This window comes from Colletotrichum lupini, chromosome 9 (assembly GCF_023278565.1).
Source record: "Colletotrichum lupini chromosome 9, complete sequence".
Classification (NCBI taxonomy): domain Eukaryota; kingdom Fungi; phylum Ascomycota; class Sordariomycetes; order Glomerellales; family Glomerellaceae; genus Colletotrichum; species Colletotrichum lupini.
In genome coordinates, this window is record NC_064682.1 from 623904 (window position 1) to 642533 (window position 18630).

An 18630-nucleotide genomic window follows, 5' to 3' on the forward strand; every position below is an offset into this window, starting at 1 on the left:
ACCACGGCCAAGAAAGATGGCAAGTCAAGTCGGCCAAGGGCTCGGGAACATGGCGGGCAACGGTACAGCCACAGCAGGAAGCTTCCTCGCCTTCTTAGTCGAAGATGTGCAAAAGTCGACTTCCTCGTACGCTACGGTAGTGATTCTCCTCGTCTTTGCGATCTTTGTCCACAAGTTCTCGTCGCCCGAGCTGGACAGTCGCGAGCCGCCAGCGATGAAGTCTCGGGTCCCAGTCATTGGGCACTTGATTGGCATGATCCAGTACCAGAGCCGGTACTTCAAGGTCTTGGAGTAGGTCCAACTACACCCGGAACAAGACGTAGACAGGCGATGTATGCTGACACTGACACAGACGCCGGAACATGGGCATCGCGACGCTACCTATCCTAAATGGCAAGATGTACGGCATTTGGGACCCGATTCTAATCCAGGCCGTGTACCGAAACCGTAATCTTTCATTCGAGCCATTCGCAGTTGAGTTTGCGCAGAGGGAATTGGGCTTCAACAACGAGACGCTTAAGATCATTGAAAACGGCACCTTGTTGCCTGAGTTCTTTGAGGGTATCCACGTTGGCATGGCGGCAGATAACCTGCATCGCATGAACGCCTCCGCTCTCGCATACGTATCTGATGCGTTGGACGATCTCTGCAGAGGGAACGAAGCTTATGAAGCGAGTAATTTCTGGATATGGGTGCGGGACTTGATGACTATGGCGACTAGCGAGGCCCTGTTCGGGCCCGGAAATCCGCTAAAAAAGGATGCAAGCCTGATGAAGGATACCTGGTGAGTTGTATCTCGTACACTTTGTGCAACGATCAAGAGGTCTCATACAAGTACAGGATCTTCGAATCGGACCTACCGGTGCTGATGCTGGGCATCGCGCCGTCCATCACGGCACGCAGATGCTTCAAGGCGAGAGCACGGCTTCAAGCGGCGTTGGGCGAGTACTACGGAAGCGATGGGGATTCGCACAAGGATGCATCGCAGATCGTCAGGAACCGCGCCAATGTTTTGCGAAAACACGGCATCCCGGGCAGGGAGGTGGGAATATTCGAGGTTGCGCTGCTGCACGTGGCCACCTCCAACACCATTCCGACGTTGTTCTGGTTCATGGTACACGTCTTTAGCCGTCCCGAGCTGGTGGCACGTCTGAGAGACGAACTCTTGCCGGTGGCGCAACATGGTGGTAACGGGGAGGTCACGCTTGACATTGGCACCCTTGACGACCGTTGTCCCTTGCTTGTGCGCTGCTATCGCGAGGCGATTCGCGTATCAAGTAAGGGAATGGGCAACCGACGCGTGCTGGAGGATACGACGATATCGGATGGTAGTGGGAAATCATATCTCCTCAAGAAGGGGTGCAACGTGCAGATGTCATCTCAAGTCAGCCACAGCTTAGAGAAAGCTTGGGGAAAGGATCAGGAGTCGTTTGATCCAGATAGATTCATCGTCAAGACTGGGAAGGAACATGCCGAGACGGAGAAGCTGAAGCGGGCGGCCTTCATACCCTTTGGCGGTGGGAGACACCTGTGCCCTGGACGCAACTTTGCGTTTGCAGAGAATCTCGGCTTCGTGGCGTCTCTGTTGCTTGGATTCGATGTTGTGCCTCTGGACGGGAACATGGAATCGACGGCCAAGGTTCCCAAAGCAGCGGGATGTTCGATGACTGGAGCCGCCGTTAAACCCGTCGATGATGGCGAGGGTTATGGAGTCCGAGTTCGGAGGAGAGAGGGATGGGAGGGCGTGAAATGGCGGTACATTAGCTGAAACGGTTTGAGTAGATGTCTGGATACAGTCAACGTGAATGGATTGAAATCTCCCCCAAGCCGTTAAGCGCATGATCCCGTGAAGTGTCATTCCTTGATGATGTAAGGCCTGTAGGACCTTCAGTTGATCGCCAAGACCTCATGTCCGGAAACCAGGTTTAGGTATTGTCGGCGTGGCACAAGATCGTAGTGATTGGAGTGAATAAGCTAGTTCCCACGGAAATTGGGGTACGATGATGATGCTACTGCGAGATTCGAGGGCGAGACCAGGGTGGAGCTGTCATGGAGCTTAGCTGGAGCAGTCTGCCAAGAAATTTGGAGCTGGAGAGCTGGAGCTGTAGCTCCGGAAGCTCAGCCACACGCTACACGTGACTGTCATCACCCATTGACGTCATGGCAGCATTATCGGGTTGCAGCTAGGAACTGGCGGAAGGTGCGATACTTGGCCCGGCAGAGAGCTCTTTCTTCTGTTGTCAGTGCTGTTTATTGTTCTTATTCCCTAGATTCCTTAATAGAAATGCTTCCTTTCCCATAGTTGAGCGCACATTAAACACCACAAACCAGAAACAGACGTCGAAAATGAGCTACGCGTTCCGTCGCGTATGCCTGCAACTCCCTACCAGCTTCGGACCTAAGCATGGTCCGTTGCGTCAAGCTTTCCGCCCAGCCGGGCCCGGCATTGTCACAAGACAGATCCCGGTGAACAGACGCGCGTTTGGGCTCTCCACGAGACGGCAAAGTGACCTCGACGACGCCAAGGCCAAGAAGATCAGCCAAGATGACATGACCAAGGAGGAAGAAAGGGAGAAGCTGGAGCGTGACGAGCAGATTGCGTTGAGAAAGCAAGAGGAAAGGCCATGGCACCGCGCCGGAGATGAGGCTGAGCAGCGAGAGTTGTGCAAAGATCCCACAAACGGCGATAAGACTCGAGGTATGCCAGCTCTAATGTCACCTGCGCCCGAGCACACGTGCAGTGCATGATTACTTACTGTTAGCCAGGACGACTACTCACGACACCAACGAGGCTCTTGAAGCTCATCCTACCGTTGCCCTTCCACGCCGAACAAGCGCGGAACATACAGTCTTCCAAAGATAACAAGGACGATGACAGGGATTCAATCGCCCCGCTTGCCCTGCTTGTTCACCCTCAACAGCCGTTGTCCTACCTCGAAAGACTACTCCAGGCTGAAATCCCGCCCATCGACGATGGTCGCCGAGAGCGAATCCCAAAGATATACTTCCGAGCAGAGGGAGACCACAAAGATGAGAACCAGGACAAGAGCGCATCGCAGAAGAAGGAGGGGAACGTCGCCTCTTACTCGGGTCTAGGCCACAAGGGCCCAAAGAAGGACCGCGATGAGACGAATTGGGTCAGATGGAGTAGCAGTACCGAGGTTGGCGACTTCATCCGAGACGCTGCACGCGGCCGAGAGTTTGCAATTGGTATCGAGGGTTACAAAGAAGAATTGCGGGTAGCTGTGCCGAGCTTCAATGACCGCACATACTACATGCGCGTTCGATTGCGAAGAATGTCTCGCCGCGTCGAGGAGTTGGCGAAACTCAAGCAAGAATGCGACACCCTTGCGCACCGTGGAGCACATCGCATGGCACAGGGAGGGTTCGGCCTCCTCGCCGGTTGGTGGGGAGTCGTATATTATGTTACCTTCCACACCGATGCCGGCTGGGATCTCGTCGAGCCAGTAACCTACCTGGCTGGCTTAACAACCATCATGGGCGGTTACCTGTGGTTCCTGTATATCAGCAAAGACCTCAGCTATAAAGCGGCCTTGAACATTACCGTCTCAAAGCGACAGCAGGCACTGTATCAGGAGCGGGGCTTCGATCCCTCGGCTTGGGAGGCGCTCGTCCACGAGGCCAACTCGTTGCGTCGCGAGGTTCGGTTTGTGGCGACCGAGTACGATGTTGACTGGGACGAAACAAAGGATCTTGGCGGCGAGGAAGTCATGGAAGTTCTAGACAAAGAGAAGAAGGGTAGACGTCGGAGCGACGAAGACGAAGACGACGCCGAAGAAGAGCGAGCAGAGCATAAACGCAAAGAAGACAAGAAGAAGGAAAAGTCTGAAGATGGGAGCGAAAATAAGTCAGCATCATAGCAAGTTCCTAGAAACCTTTTTCAAGTGCGATACCCCTGTATGAATATAATAGCCAAATTCTAGCATGATTAGAACAAACACGTTTCGGAGGACCCTCGGGTAGCCCTGTCCTCGTTTCGCTCTAACACTGTGGATGTTCTGATGATGGCTGACTATTCTATCAAAGACACAGAACGCTGGAGATGGCATGCCGTCCGCAAAGATCTGTCTGTTGTCGGGAGACTTGTCATGTGGCGAGGTGGTATTTCTCCAGAGTCAAATCGCGGGCACCGATCACCAGTTGTTGGGGAAAAGATTTTCTCATGCTATCGAGCTCCATCGGGTGACCGACCACCAGACTCGGTGTGTTCCGGTAAGACCTGCCGAGACGGGACGGATCGGCTTCACCGAGATGCTCCGCTTTCAACCGCTACGGCCCACCACATGCCAATTCCACAAGGCGTGCAAGGCCATGGGAGCGAGGAAGGCCTTGAAAGGGAGGGGAGCTCTGACCCCTAGGCGCCCAGACACCAAACTGCCCAACACCACCATCCCCGCCGCCGACGCCAACGGGAGAGCTTCACCCCACTTGGTTAACGCATCATCACACCACCACCCAACCAACAGGTCTCTGTTTGTCAGAATCTCGCAACCTTCCATATGGCCCTTCACTGAATGGCTGCGTTGACCTTCGAGAAGGGACACTAGAATCCATCCCCAGATCTGACGATACCTCTCCATCAACCGGGGGACATCAAGGCCTCGTCCGACGATCGAGTACAAAAGAACGACCGCTCGATATCACTCTGAGAAGCTGATCGACCCCGCCATTCTCCTCTTCCAGGCGTATCCCAAACGGCCACGACCCAACCCCCGATTGGACAAGAAAGACGCCTTCCTCTCTTGTCAGTCTGTCCTACCTCGCCGGGTGCCTAGGTACCCTACCTTGCCTTGCGTGCTCGCCCTCCGTCTCGTCCCCCTCCACCAGAAGCTAGAGCTCGGGCTACCAAGGTGTATCCGTACGGATAGAAGCGGTGCAGCTCCACCCCGCCGCCATGGCCCCCCAAATCATCCACCTCCCAGACGGACAGAAGTTTACAGTCACGCCAGTCTTTGCAGGCCTCTTTTTCAAGTCCCACGAGCTCAACACTCACAACAACCCTTTCCCCATCGGCTGGACGATCGTGCTCAATACCGAGGATGCACAACTCGAGGTGGATGGTGTCGACGGTGAGCAGGGCGAGGAAGACCGCGCCCGCCGGCGGCACATACACAGCTTCAAGCAACCTACACTACAGGGCGATAATCTCTTCATCTCGTCGATATCACAGCCTTCGAGCACCGAATTCAAGCCCGCCGCGAGCCCAACACGCCAGATCGCCATGATGCTCTGGGTGACGCTCTACTGGTACTTCCATCAACCACAACCGTCCCCTTACCTCACGACCGATGCATCGAGGCTAACGCCGGAAGAAGCGCGGCCGAAGGGTGAGTGGCGCATCAATATCAAGCGAGACGGGGTATTGCGGGGCAGGAACCTCATACCAAAGCTTGAGCGCATGGGACTTATTGCATCGCTGGACTCTGCGGTTGGGACGAACCTCAAGGATAACGGCGAGGAATGGTCGCAGATGTTTGTCTCGCGGCGCATGTTTTGGCAGATCCCGGGCCGGCTCTTCTTGTTCACCCTGCAGCGTACTAGTGCCGCATCGACAACGAACCCCGAATCGCCAAACGGGAGCAGGCCGACTTCACCTGCTCGAACCGAGTCGATTCACTCAAGGCATCATACGCCCATACACTCTCCGCACCAATCCACGGGGGGCCGTTTCGATGTCGACCTCCCCGGAGGACCACCGCCGATGACCATGGTCACGACATTGAACTTCCCCATCGGACCGTTCTATTCCAGTTCACATCTCCCAACGTACTACCCGCCAGCGCCTTTGATGTATACGGTCACCAACGGCGTGCGCCACCCCATCCGCAGGAAACCAGGCCGGATGGGCGAAGTCTTTTACTCGCGCTATGTGCCGAGCGTTGGGCAATATCTGTCATTTAGGGTAGCGTCACTTACACCAGAGCCTGTCCCATACCTTGGACCCCTGGGCCCCAAGCCTGTTGAGAATGGCCACCTCGCCCACCTCTCCGACACAGAGCTGCTGCAGTCGTGGCTGTCGAACCCGCGAGTACAGAAGTTCTGGGGAAATTACTCGCCAGACTTTTTGAGCAGTGCGCTGAGCTCCAAGCACTCGTTCCCGGTAATTGGCATGTGGGACGGAGTGCCCTTTGGATATTTCGAGATTTACTGGGTCAAGGAAGATATCCTGGGCCAGAAGCTGGGGAACGATGCTGGGGACTATGACCGTGGCATCCACGTCTTTGTCGGCGAGGAGTGGGCGCGGGGACGGGTGCCGGCGTGGCTGACCAGTTTGGTGCACTGGTGCCTTACTGACGACTATCGCACGATGCATGTTTGTTTGGAGCCACGGATAGACAACGCGAGGTAAGACACTTCAGGAATATCGTGGACGAACATAGCGGGCTAACTCTGGGGTCACAGATTCCTGCAGCATCTTCAATACGCGGGCTTTGCCAAAGAACGCGAGGTTGCGTTCTCTCACAAGCAGTCCTATCTGATGAAGTTGAATAGGGACGCCTGGGAAGGGCCAGCCTTGTGATGAAATGCGTGGGTTCCTTTCTACGAGAAGTCTTGGGAAATAAGTACAACACTATACAACAATATAGTTGAAGTGAAGAAGCGATGGTGGATCGCATTACAGTGCTTACATGTGGTAGAGCCGATGTTGTGCTTATAATGGATGATATAGGAGATACCCGATTTAAACCTCAGAATAGAGGCTAGAACAATCGAAAGGACAACTAAACATGTCGTTACATCACCTCGTCTTGCACATGTACCCATGAGATCGTGACCGAAATTCTTCAGGTGCTGTTTCTCTCAGGTGAGCCATGTAATTACCTAAGGTGCTTAAGGCGACGACGTCACAGCGCAGTGCCCGAGTCGCGTGTCTGAGACGGGGGTTCCCAGTCCAGTAGCTTATGTGGGTCACATTCCCTCCGAATACCTTATCCCGAGAACGTGGTTGGCTGCACGGCACGTGGGCGACATACCCCGGTCGAGTGCTCCGCTGAGGCACTGAGACAGCGGTTATCTTGTGACCGACGTCCGACAATCGAAACCATCGGATGCCAACGCCTCAAACCTAAACCTTTCCAAAGAACGACCGCTCGCGATAAGACGATTTGACCGCCTCTCCCGTCTCTCGATGCCGTCTTCTTTCTGGATTCAATAATAGCGCTGTGCGAGGGAACTATGACCGGCCGATCGCCTTCGTCTTCCGGCCTTCTTCCCATGCCTGGATCGCCATCGTCGTCTTGGGCAATGTACCGCGCCCGCTTATCTGCTCTCTTCCGAAATGCTGATACTCAGGTGATCGTGGCCTTTTGGCTACTGGGTGCGCTCTCTTGACCTCTTTGCGCTAGGTCTGTCTTTATGCTGACATGTGGGATAGGCCTCATCAACAATGTCCTCTACGTAATCATCCTCTCCGCTGCCCAAGACCTCGTCGGCTCGTCGGTCCCCAAAGGCGTGGTCCTCCTCGCCGATGTCCTCCCCTCCTTCTTCACGAAACTGATCGCCCCCTACTTCATCCATCGCGTGCCCTACTCCCTTCGCGTACTGGTCCTCATCGCCCTGTCTTGCTCGGGCATGCTCCTCGTCTCCCTCACGCCGCCTACGAAATCCGTCGCCGTGAAGATGGTCGGCGTCGTCATCGCCAGCCTCAGCTCCGGTGGCGGCGAGCTCAGCTTCCTCGGGCTGACGCACTACTACGGCCCCATGAGCCTCGCGGGCTGGGGCAGCGGGACGGGTGCGGCGGGTCTGGTCGGGGCGGGTCTATACGTGGTGCTCACAGACTGGTGGGGCTTCAGCGTGCGGAACAGCCTGTTGTTCTCTGCTTGCTTGCCATCCATCATGTTCGTGAGCTTCTTCGTCATATTGCCAAAGGGGCCGCTCAAGGCGGGGCGGAAAGAGTACACGGTTGTTCCGGAGCAGGATCTGGAAGAGGAGGACGTTGAGGAGCTGTCGCAGAACGCCGCGTCGTCGGCTCTGCTTGCGCCGGGACCCGCGACCACTTCGACGGCGTATTCGGTACAGCACACTGATGCGCACAGCTTCCAACACAACTTGAAGAGGGCAAAGTCGCTTTTCTTTCCGTATATGCTGCCGCTTTTACTGGTATACATTGCCGAGTATACCATCAACCAGGGCGTTGCGCCGACACTGCTCTTTCCGCTGGCGTCATCACCGTTCAAGGAGTTCCGCGAGTTTTATCCCATGTACGGATTCCTGTACCAGCTGGGCGTCTTTATTTCGCGGTCTTCGACGCCGTTCTATCGGATCCACCGCCTCTATCTACCATCGCTGTTGCAAATCGCCAACCTCGTGCTCCTGACGTGCCACGCGCTATTTGACTTCATCCCGTCGGTGTACGTGGTGTTTTTCATTGTGTTCTGGGAGGGACTGCTGGGCGGCGCGGTATACGTCAACACCTTTGCGGAGGTCATGGAAAAGGTACCGAGCGAGGACAGGGAATTCAGCTTGAGTGCGACAAGTGTGAGTGACAGCGGGGGTATCTGCATTGCCGGGTTCGTCGGCATCGTCATGGAGGTGCAACTTTGCAACTGGCAGGTTGCGCATGGGCGGGATTGGTGTCGCAAGATCAAGGTTGGATGAGAGGAGACCATCAAGATGCTATTGCTGTGCAGCACCTGGGCAGCGGCCTGTGTCGAGCGTGGGGGCCCCGCGACTGGAGAGGGTTCTGGTACGATACCTTGCAAGGAGGGGTTGTCCCGTCGTCCACGATACAATCCGGGAACGGGCGCTTAGGTTACACGGGTTCGGGCCCGGGGGTTGGCCGGACGGGGGCGTTGATTAACGACGCTCAGCACGGCGTGACACGACTTTTATTTTCTTCCCTTTTTGATTCCAGAACATTGTGATTCACTTGGGAGCGATTTGCATTACAGGCGTCAGCCACAGGATAGAACGGTCGGGGACTCCCTTGTCTCACTGGATTCGGCAATGCATGTCAATTGGGGAATAGCAAAAGACATGTGTGGACGGACATGAAATCAAGCCAGGGCCCAGGGTGGTGAATGAGGTTGTTCCGACGTCAGACATTGTGCCACTTGCACGAGGGTCCACAAATACGTTTATAGGGGAGAATGGGCGCCCAGTCGCTTGATTTTCTCGCATGACTTTTTCCCCGTCTGGTTGAAGGAACAGCTGACACAACATGCCACGATGGGTCCCCCTTTCGTTTTTAATACCACAAATCATAAATGAGATCAATTAGAGGAATCTCACTGGCGAAAGACAGATGCTAGATTCCAGATTCAAGTTTCAGTGATTTGCTCATTGCACCATGATTCATGGTGGTTGAAGAGATTTCCCGGGCCAATTGGGCGTTGATACGTTTGTTCTCGGGAGGGTCCCGGGGGGGCTAACGTTAGGGACAACGCTGCATTGGCAGGACGGGACCTGATGTTCCAACGACGTTGCACTGACCGCCGGGCGGCCATTTGTCTGCATTGTTTATCAACTTGGCGCTGAAAAAAATTAGTAGAGAAAAAAAACTGAACCGATTAGCCTAGGCGGACTTGTTCCGTGGCCGGTGTTGCTGCCATTTTACGGCGGTCAGCGGCGAGCGAGCGGCCAGCGACCAACCCGAGAAATTTTCTCATTCGCAGTCATTTGTTCTCCGGCGTCTTCTTCTATTAGCTCCCCATTCGCCTCGGGGTCTTAGTCTCGGTGGTAATTGTAGCCAAAACGTTGATTCATGTAGGAAATGATATTTGTTATCCGCCACTACTCTCGGTCCATTTCCTTGAAAATTTCTCGCCTTCTCTACCGTAAGGTCGCTTAAGGTGAGGCGTGCGGTCACCGGTGTAAGGCAGAGAAGGTAGTCACCGCTGGGCCTGTTCCGGTTCATCTTCGCCCAGAGTTCTGAGTTCTCTTACACTGAGATTTGGATCTGGCAGTCAGTCTCTCTTGACCAAGATTCTAGGACTCGCCTTATCTGCACGACACGATACAATTCTCCTTCCACTTCACCCCTGCTTTCATCAGACACAGATGGTATCATCAGCCCAGATACCTATTCTAGCAGTCACCGCTTTCTGGTCTGGTACTACCTTATTCCCACGGCCACCTCATCCGAATACACCTCCAAGCTCCGAATAGGCCTCAGGTCTCATTCACCTCATCTAGAGCTCGACCCTGAGCTTCTGAAGTGCCAAGTGGTGCTAGATTACGGATCCAATATCCGTCGTTCCTTCCCCCTGCAACCTTCCCGCGCCCCTGCCGCAGCTTCCATTTTCATTTTCCATCCCACCTCGACTTTGACCTGAGGCTCGGCCTGCGTTGCTCGTCCATTGCCTCATTCGGCTCTGACGACCCAAAGCCTGAGGAAACGGAAAGTGATACCACCACCGCCCTTTCCTCTCCTTCCCCTTGGAAAAGCGCCGCACCTCGACCGGACTTTTTATAGCTTCAACTTTTCTGAATTCTTTCAATTCTTCCACCTTTCTACCACCTTTTTCTCTCTCACAAAAGGAACCCTCACGCTTCTACTCTTCACACCTCTTCCATTCACACATATTCACACCCGTAAGCGCTTCGGGCATAACTACATAATGGACGACACAGTCGAGCACAACGGCACGGGTGACCCGTATGATATGTCACATACCTTACCACAGCCGGCTTCCCTCATCACAGATCTAGCAGACCTGGACCTCTCCGAAGAAGTGAAGCCACGCACATTCCACCTCTTCAAGGACCTTCCGCCCGAGATCCGCATAAAGATATGGCGTCTCGCGGCACCCAAGCCCACTGTCGTGGAGCGTATATCCAATAGCACGACCTTGGCCTATGGACTTCACCGCCCTGTCCCAGCACTCCTGCAGGTCTGCCAGGAATCTCGCGCCGAGATGCTCTACGATCCTGAGAACCCGCGTGGTCTGAGAGACGAGCAGTTTGAGATGCTGCATCTCTCCAGAGGACACCAGGCGCAAGGCAAGGGTGTGTACATGAATTATCGCCATGATACACTCTTGATCTATAGAGGTGAGTTTTGCCTTTCACCCAGTTATCTCACTTTCCAAAAAAAGAGGGAAATCTTCAAAGACTAACACATTCACAGGACCGGCTCAGTCAATCATGCCCAGTGCTCTCTCCTTCATCAACCTCCGCCATCTTGCCATGGAATGGGGCCTCCGCCCCTGCTGGGTGCAGGACCACTGCCACAAGGGCGTCCGTCTCCTCCGGCAGTTCCCCAACCTCAAGACGATCACGCTCCTTGTCACCTTTCATCTCTTCAACGCGCTGCCTCTGGGCGAGTCGGGTAGAAAGCACCGCGAGCAGACGCAGAAGCGCCGGGCGCTCAATGAGATCAAGTCGTGGGTTCTTGGAGAGATTGATCAAGCTTTGGAGCAGGACGCCAATGCTCGTGCTGCCGCCGCTGCCGAAGCTGCTGCCAGCAATGACGCCAATATCGATACTAACTATGGCCCTTCATCCGAGTCTGCATCCACAACTTCAGCTGCGCCTCAGTCTTCTACACGCACCACTGCGTCTCCGGCTATCTGGAACCCGCCTGAGGTCAGAGTCGTCCCAAAGACAAAGTACTGGAGCATGCCGGCGTCGGCCTAGAACGCCCCGGACGACATTGCTTTCCAGACTGCTATCCAAATCTTGATCGATGGATCTCGGGCTCTCGGCGAGCCAAATATGGATATATATATCCCATGGGAAGTCATCAGCCGTGTTCATCGTTAGTGTTCCGCCAGTCAGCACTCCCTGGGGGTTCATGGGTATTGGCGGCGGAATGATACCCGTAAAAGAGGGAGAGGGCGGCGGTTCTCATGGCACGGTGGAAATCATAAGGAAACATGATGATCTGGGTTATGGGGACATGAGGGAGCGTTATTCTCTTTGAAAGCATAGCATTGGGAAGGGCTGCGGCATCAATGGGGCCCAGGCAAAGGGCCATGGCTTTTGCATTCATGGAAAAAAGGGCATAATGGGGCGTTAACCTTTGATTTTCTTTGATACCAAGTCGATAAATGCATCGATTACACACACAACACCTCTCAGTTCTTACCTCTATGGTATATTGATGAAAATAATACCCTATCCTCCGTACCTTTATCGTTCCGAATGCATTGAAACGTTTGACATCTGAGTGTGTGAGGGTGTTGGTGAGAGCCTCAGGACGGGTACGGGATGTGACGCTGTTGAGTATGATCATTCAGGGGAAGGGCCTATCGGAGGAGGGGCTGTCGTACCGCTGCAAGTACGGCCTCGACCGACTTGGGGGCTTTGGCAGTGTGGTACGGATACAATGCGCAATGCACTTCAGGCACCGGGTGGCCCCCACGCCAGCGATACCAACACTGAGAATCGCGGCCAGAGTGCATCTTGGCAGAAAGTACGAGGTGTTTTGGTCCAGGCTGCTCACCGCATTCATATCGAGAATTGATTGTCAAACTTCTAAAACGGGATTTGGTTCCTTGCCATCTCCGAGATTCAGGTACGGCAGGCGCCTCGGTGCAATTTTCTCGTGCGAGTGCGAGGCGCGATAGGGGACCATTGTTCGGGAATACGATGGGTGGGTTCGGAGGACGGAGGGGGAGCTCGGTCGGATCTTGAGGGTGCGTTATCCAGATGGGGTCTTTTCGGATTGTGTTGGTTTTTGAATATGGGTCATGCTCTTCTAGGGTACTAGGAGGCTACCATGGGATAGTATGTTGGCTAGAACGGAACAGAGGGTCTGTACTCTTTTTGCTGCATTCGCGCATTCGCATATGTATTTAGGTTTCGGTGTAGGGCCTGGTTGGTGAGCTGTCTCGCGATGAAGGGGCGTGTTAGTCCTGTTGGTGGCTATTGCTCTTCGATTGGACTGCTAACACTCAAGATCTCCTGTCTTACTGCAAAAGGCATAGTAATCGCCCTTCTGCACCTTTCTAAATCCCTTCCCTCGTTGCTGTTGGGCTCCCTATATAAGGGGGCCAATGTAGATATACGCATCGGGAAAATCTGGGGTGGACAGCGGTGTCTCTCTTACGCATCGTGACACCCAAGGTAAAGAGCGAAGATCCAACGACAGGCCCGCAAACCGGAATCTCTCTTCATTTGCTCAACTCGCTCATCGAATTGTTCTGGAAAGCTTCCACGCATGTTCTTTCCGACTTCTACAATCGTAGAAATTTGGGGAAAAGGAAAGGGAGGCATACTAAGAAGGTGGTGCTTGGGGAAAGTGATGCACCTATGACGCACCTGCCCTCACCTTACGCTCTTTCCCCAGATTCGCTCAAGCGTCTTGGTGTCGTCACCGTCCAATTGCACGGCAGCCTCCAAACTTCAACTTCAACTTCATCGCATGGTCTAGCCATTTTGACGCACAACACTGAGATCATTCACTGCAAACGCATCCTGTCGATAAAAAGAAAACCCTATATCAAAAGAGACCGGGATCAAACAGCTCCTACACTCTCCCTCATAACACCACAATGATCCCCGCAAGACCTCTCCCCCTCCGCCGCCTCGCGGCCGCGCGACCCGTTTCCGGACTCGGAGCCACGACGGCACCCTTCACCGCGGCGCGCCGGGTTGAGGGCCAGGTCCGGTGGAGCACGCATAACCCCAAGGAAGGCGACCTCGGTGGACCCGGTGGGCAGGAGCCTGTGCCGTCTACGAGCAGTGCCGCGCAGAGCTGGTGAGTGCACCCCGTCTCATGTGACAAGATTCTAGAGGGAATTCACTTGTTGTTGGAGGTGTGTCCATGGTCCTGTGTTAACGTGTTTTGGGGACTAGGCCGACGTTGGTCGCTATTGCTGCTGTTGGACTCGGTGTTGGGAGCTATCTTGTTCATATAACGGGTAAGTCCAAGGGGCAGGGGACGGTGATGGAGAAGGGGGAGTTTGATAAGTTAGCGGAGAGGGTTGCGTCGAGGAAGTAGAGACTGCTGGGTTAGTGGTTGGGTCTGAATGGGCTCAAGCGTGGGTGAGGTTTGAGGGATATTAAGGCCAAAAGCTATAAAGGATCTGTGTCGGATTAGAAGTCTAATTCGACCGCAGCATACAGCCGACTGCGCAGGGGCTAATTAGGGGCCCTATTTATAATTATCGTAGCTAGCCTAACCTACGGTTAGAACCTCCTTTTTATACCTACGACGCAGATATTTATATAATTTAATTAATCTCTTTGTTAATTACGGTTCGAACTAACTACCCTATAATAAGAATACTAATACTAATTAGTAATTAAATTCTATTATTATAGATCGGTAAGGTATCTCACTATATAAAAAAGACGACCTCTTAATACTATATAGGATAAGAGATTTATATTAATTAACCTTACGAAAATAAATAAAAAAAGAGGTAATTTTTAAATACTATACGGAATTAAGTAATCGTAGCCCTTTATTACTTATAAAAGGTTAACGTTTATTACGTTAAACTACGTTAATTAATAGAACTACTTAAGTAACTAGCCTTTTACCGTCACCCCGAGTAGCTTTTTTACTAAATAACTTTTCTATAGCCGGCCCGCGATTAAAAATTAATTAATTAAATTAGTAAAAGTATAATATAAAAGAGCACTATGCGATTAAAAAAGGGGATTTCTAAACGTAAATATTCTTATTTAATAATAAAAGTAACCCTATAGGAGTTATTAAGCTAAGAGATTTATAGTATATAGGAAAGTTTATTATTACGAGGATTTTATAAATACGACTTTAAGCCCGCGATTTAAATAACTTCTTTATAGCTCCCTTAACTACCCCCTAGGTATTACTTAGGAATATAATATAGGGAACGGTTTAACGAGGGAGGAGGGGATTTAGAGGTCTTAATAATATCGAGCTAAGAGTATTACGGATCTCGGAGATTAACCTAAGAAGAAGGTAGCTACCCTAAAGTAGTCCTGCGACCTCCTATTAAAGTTATTATTAGCTTAAAAAAAGGCTAAAAAGACGAGGATCTAAGGAGAAAAGAAAAGAATCCTCTAGAGGGCTACTAAAGGGCTTTTTTTTTATATTAACTTATAGCGCGAGATTACTAATTTTAAAAAATTAACTAAAAAAGCTATTTAGAGATTATAAAGAGCACGAGGCTTAAGAAGCTAGAAGTATATAGAATAGCGGAAATCGGTAACTAATAAAGATCCCGAGACTAATTACTATATCTTTTTATAGTAATATAAACGTTTATTACTACTATTATTAAAAAGAACTACTAAAACCTACCTTTTTTTATTAAATAAAAAGGAGGATCTTAATAAGTACGATAGCTAGCGATTTAAAAAGGTAGTAGTAATTATTAAAAATAGTAAAAACGAGAGTAGTAGTAAGACGGCGAGAAAAAGCGGGAATCTTTTAGACCCTAATAAATTCGTTAAGTAATAAAAATACGGATTTACTACGACTAGTGCGCGGATTAAATATATCTCTATTAAAATTAAATATACTAGTAACTATTAATACGGGTATAAGCTAGAGCACGACCCTTAGCGAGTTAGGGTAAAAAAAAAGAGGACAAAACCCGATCTTAAATAGAATCCTAATCCCTTATAAGTAGGTAAATATTAACCCGGATTATTAGAGGACGTAGATATATAGAATTATAGATTAGTTTAATAATAAGTAAATTAACGCGGTATTAATCTATTTAACTAAGGTCTATAAGAAAAAGGGGCTATAAGGGTAACCCCTATTTTATAAGATCGTAAACGACCTTAATTACTAACTAAACAAATAGTTCGTAAGTATAAGCCTAAGAATTATAAAAGTAGTTAATAAATTCTTTTACGAGCGAGGGGTATTACTAACGTAATTATAATTACGAGAGCTATATAAAATATTAATAATAATAATTATAGAGGAGGAATTCGTGCTATAGAACTAGGTATAGGTCGATAGAGCGTATAATCGCTTTAACGAATTTAAAAAAAGGGTAAACGACCTAGATTTCCTCTTTATAATTACTAACGAAAATCTATCGTTATAAAAGGATATACCGGGGCAAAATATAGTACTAGAAATACGATAATTAATAATTTTGCCTATTTCGATCTATAACTTATTACCACTATTAATACGAAATTCGGTACCGATCGGCTAATAAAAAAGGAGGTAGACGACCTAAAATTACTAATAGTATGTAGCGACGCAGGGATCGTATATAAATATTAAAAATCTAATAGTAAATATAAAGTAATTTATAAACCTTAAAAAGATCTTTTCGAAAGAGAAATTATACTCTAGGGGGAAGTATAAGGTCTTATAAAAAACCCTAACGATATTTTACGATTACTACGAAAAAGTCGGAATTAGGGAACACTAGTACTATTTAGTAATTAATATCGTATTTATAAATAAAGCTTCTAATTACTACTACGAAGCGGTACGTAATCTTAATTAAAACGACTTTTTTAGTATAATTAACGCAATCCGAAGCCGCTTCGAGACCTATAATAAGAACCTAAAGCTCCTATTTAAGCTATAAGCGATTTTTTTTATATTTATAGCTAGGATAATAGAGGGTAAATTATAAATAAAGATCCTCGAAAAGCTTATCGATCGAATTAATAAGCTAGCGAAAACCTAGCTAAATAAGGGGATAAACGAGCGGAAAGTCGGATATTTTTATACTATAGTTTAGTATATACTAGAGGTAAAAATAACCCTATACTAAGTACCTAAAGATTACGAAACGCTCTACTCGAGGCTAAGATCTAGTTTTGATATTAAAATAAGAATATTGTACTAAACCTATTTTTAAATATACGACGGCCCTTATTAATAATATTAGGTCGATTGAACGTATAATAAGAAAAGAAAAGAGGCTAGATATAGTAATTATTAGTAAGAAGGCCTAGATTCGTTAAATAGGTAGAGATTTAACTTACGGGTAGGGTAATAGAAGAGGTAATACTATATTTATAAAAAGGATAGATATTAGTTAAGTAACTACTCTAAAGAAGAGTATACTAAATCGTACGAATAGTATAAAAAGTTAAGGGTAGTAAATAGTAAAACTAGCCCTCGTCGGTTTAACTAATTCCTCGTTATATATAAAGGTAGATCCGGGGGTATAGAACCTAGCGATAGTAATTAAAATAGCGGCCTAAAGTATATACCCTTTATAAGAAATTTAGAAAATAAAAAAGATCTTACCCCCTATATTAACGAATTAGATTATAATAAAATAGATAATATTAACTATTCTTTTTTCGCCCCGTTAATATCTAGAGGATATATAAAGCTAAACGAATAGAGGGTAGTAAAAGCTCTTAATAAGTAAGCTTTTATCTATAGATAGTAAGGAAAGGTCCCTTAAATAACGGATACGGAGGCGGCTAAAAGGGCGAATTTAATAGGGCAAAAGCCTATTCTCTTAATAATTAAAGAGAAGACGCTATTTCTCTTAATATTTAAAAAAAAGGAATATAGTACTAAGTAAATCTAGGGGTAGCTAGAGGGGTCCTTTTTATATTACTTAGATCCCTTAAATACTAAGCTTATATAAGTATTCTATACGAGCAAAAGGTACGGCCTAAACGATTTTTATAGGATTATCCTAAATACTAAAGTATCGTAATAGTTAACTAAAAGAAAAGGGTAATTCTAAGCGCTATAAAAGATCGTATTAATAACGCTTAATACGTTAATAGCGGGTATTATAAAAATTAGTTTCGGCCTAAGTAAGGAAATCGTCGCCCTAGGTATAGTAAAAGTAGAGATATACTTTAGAACGATAACTTTCTATATTTTACTTATTAATACCCCATTTCTCTTATATCTAAAAAATATAGATCGACTAGGTATTATATTTAATAATATGAGGAACAGAATCTCTAGTAGTAAGTACTTTAAAATAATTAAATAATAATAGGGATATGCGTTTATAAAGCTTATTAATAATACGAAGTTAATTAATTACCTAACGGAAAGTGAGCTTAAAAAACTATATTAGAGATTTAAGTACCCGTTAGTTACGAGGCTATATAACTTCTTAAAGTAATTAAGTAATAATAATATCGAAATAGGGGCGCTAGAGTAGTTAACGAAAGTATATTACTAATGCTAAATAAATGCGCAGAGCCTACGCAAATTTAAATTTAAATTACGTAATAAGCTTAACTTTAACTAAGAAATCGTCGTCGATATTTTCTATTTAAATAGTCGGCTAGTACTATATATAATTAACGTAGCTATATCTTTCTAAATAGGGTAATTCCTCTAGGATTTATAAGTAAAAATAGTATAAGTAGCCTTATAAAAAAGCTAGATCGATATATATTAAGGACCGCTAAATAATATTAAAACCAACGCTAATATTAGCTTTAAGTTAGTAAAATTTAGGGATAATATAACGGCTTACGGTATATAGCTAAAAGTCGTACCTATTAAAACGTACTATAGTATTAGAAAGGTAGAAAGGGTATATTAGTAGTTTAAAAGGGCGTTTAGAATTATTAAAAAGGAAAATCCGGATTCTACTAACGACGAATACCTCTAAATAGTACTTAAATACTATAACGATACTATAGGGCCTAACGGACTTATACTAACGCTATTAGTATTTAGAGCATATTTAAGAACGACCTTAGCCTTATTACTATTACTAAGTATAAGCTAACGAGCCTAAGTAATTAAAAAAGTAATACGGGTACTGC

General features: G+C 48.3%; 9 protein-coding genes across 9 annotated transcripts; 7 read left to right on the forward strand and 2 right to left on the reverse strand.

Moving 5' to 3' along the window:
- Window positions 1-16: 16 nt before the first annotated feature.
- On the forward strand, window positions 17-1768 carry CLUP02_16098 (uncharacterized protein; the record flags this gene model as incomplete). The annotated part of the gene is made up of 3 exons (XM_049295022.1): window positions 17-291; window positions 353-784; window positions 841-1768. The coding sequence occupies 3 exons, from the start codon at window positions 17-19 to the stop codon at window positions 1766-1768; spliced, it is 1635 nt and encodes a 544-aa protein (XP_049152169.1).
- Window positions 1769-2346: 578 nt separating this feature from the next.
- Window positions 2347-3881, forward strand: CLUP02_16099 (uncharacterized protein; the record flags this gene model as incomplete). Its single annotated transcript, XM_049295023.1, has 2 exons — window positions 2347-2698; window positions 2767-3881. The coding sequence occupies 2 exons, from the start codon at window positions 2347-2349 to the stop codon at window positions 3879-3881; spliced, it is 1467 nt and encodes a 488-aa protein (XP_049152170.1).
- Window positions 3882-4915: 1034 nt separating this feature from the next.
- Window positions 4916-6541, forward strand: CLUP02_16100 (uncharacterized protein; the record flags this gene model as incomplete). Its single annotated transcript, XM_049295024.1, has 2 exons — window positions 4916-6366; window positions 6424-6541. 2 exons carry the CDS (start codon window positions 4916-4918, stop codon window positions 6539-6541), a joined length of 1569 nt encoding a protein of 522 aa, XP_049152171.1.
- Window positions 6542-7197: 656 nt separating this feature from the next.
- On the forward strand, window positions 7198-8619 carry CLUP02_16101 (uncharacterized protein; the record flags this gene model as incomplete). Its single annotated transcript, XM_049295025.1, has 2 exons — window positions 7198-7339; window positions 7397-8619. The coding sequence occupies 2 exons, from the start codon at window positions 7198-7200 to the stop codon at window positions 8617-8619; spliced, it is 1365 nt and encodes a 454-aa protein (XP_049152172.1).
- Window positions 8620-8886: 267 nt separating this feature from the next.
- CLUP02_16102 (uncharacterized protein) lies at window positions 8887-9066 on the reverse strand (the record flags this gene model as incomplete). The annotated part of the gene is made up of 2 exons (XM_049295026.1): window positions 8887-8951; window positions 9012-9066. The coding sequence occupies 2 exons, from the start codon at window positions 9064-9066 to the stop codon at window positions 8887-8889; spliced, it is 120 nt and encodes a 39-aa protein (XP_049152173.1).
- Window positions 9067-10580: 1514 nt separating this feature from the next.
- CLUP02_16103 (uncharacterized protein) lies at window positions 10581-11598 on the forward strand (the record flags this gene model as incomplete). Its single annotated transcript, XM_049295027.1, has 2 exons — window positions 10581-11013; window positions 11090-11598. 2 exons carry the CDS (start codon window positions 10581-10583, stop codon window positions 11596-11598), a joined length of 942 nt encoding a protein of 313 aa, XP_049152174.1.
- Window positions 11599-11704: 106 nt separating this feature from the next.
- CLUP02_16104 (uncharacterized protein) lies at window positions 11705-13016 on the reverse strand (the record flags this gene model as incomplete). The annotated part of the gene is made up of 5 exons (XM_049295028.1): window positions 11705-11940; window positions 12118-12179; window positions 12259-12619; window positions 12682-12850; window positions 12996-13016. 5 exons carry the CDS (start codon window positions 13014-13016, stop codon window positions 11705-11707), a joined length of 849 nt encoding a protein of 282 aa, XP_049152175.1.
- Window positions 13017-13457: 441 nt separating this feature from the next.
- CLUP02_16105 (uncharacterized protein) lies at window positions 13458-13906 on the forward strand (the record flags this gene model as incomplete). Its single annotated transcript, XM_049295029.1, has 2 exons — window positions 13458-13663; window positions 13762-13906. The coding sequence occupies 2 exons, from the start codon at window positions 13458-13460 to the stop codon at window positions 13904-13906; spliced, it is 351 nt and encodes a 116-aa protein (XP_049152176.1).
- Window positions 13907-17606: 3700 nt separating this feature from the next.
- On the forward strand, window positions 17607-17840 carry CLUP02_16106 (uncharacterized protein; the record flags this gene model as incomplete). The annotated part of the gene is made up of 1 exon (XM_049295030.1): window positions 17607-17840. A coding segment is annotated over one exon (234 nt), but the record flags the coding sequence as incomplete, so codon positions are not given.
- Between the last annotated feature and the right edge of the window lie 790 nt (window positions 17841-18630).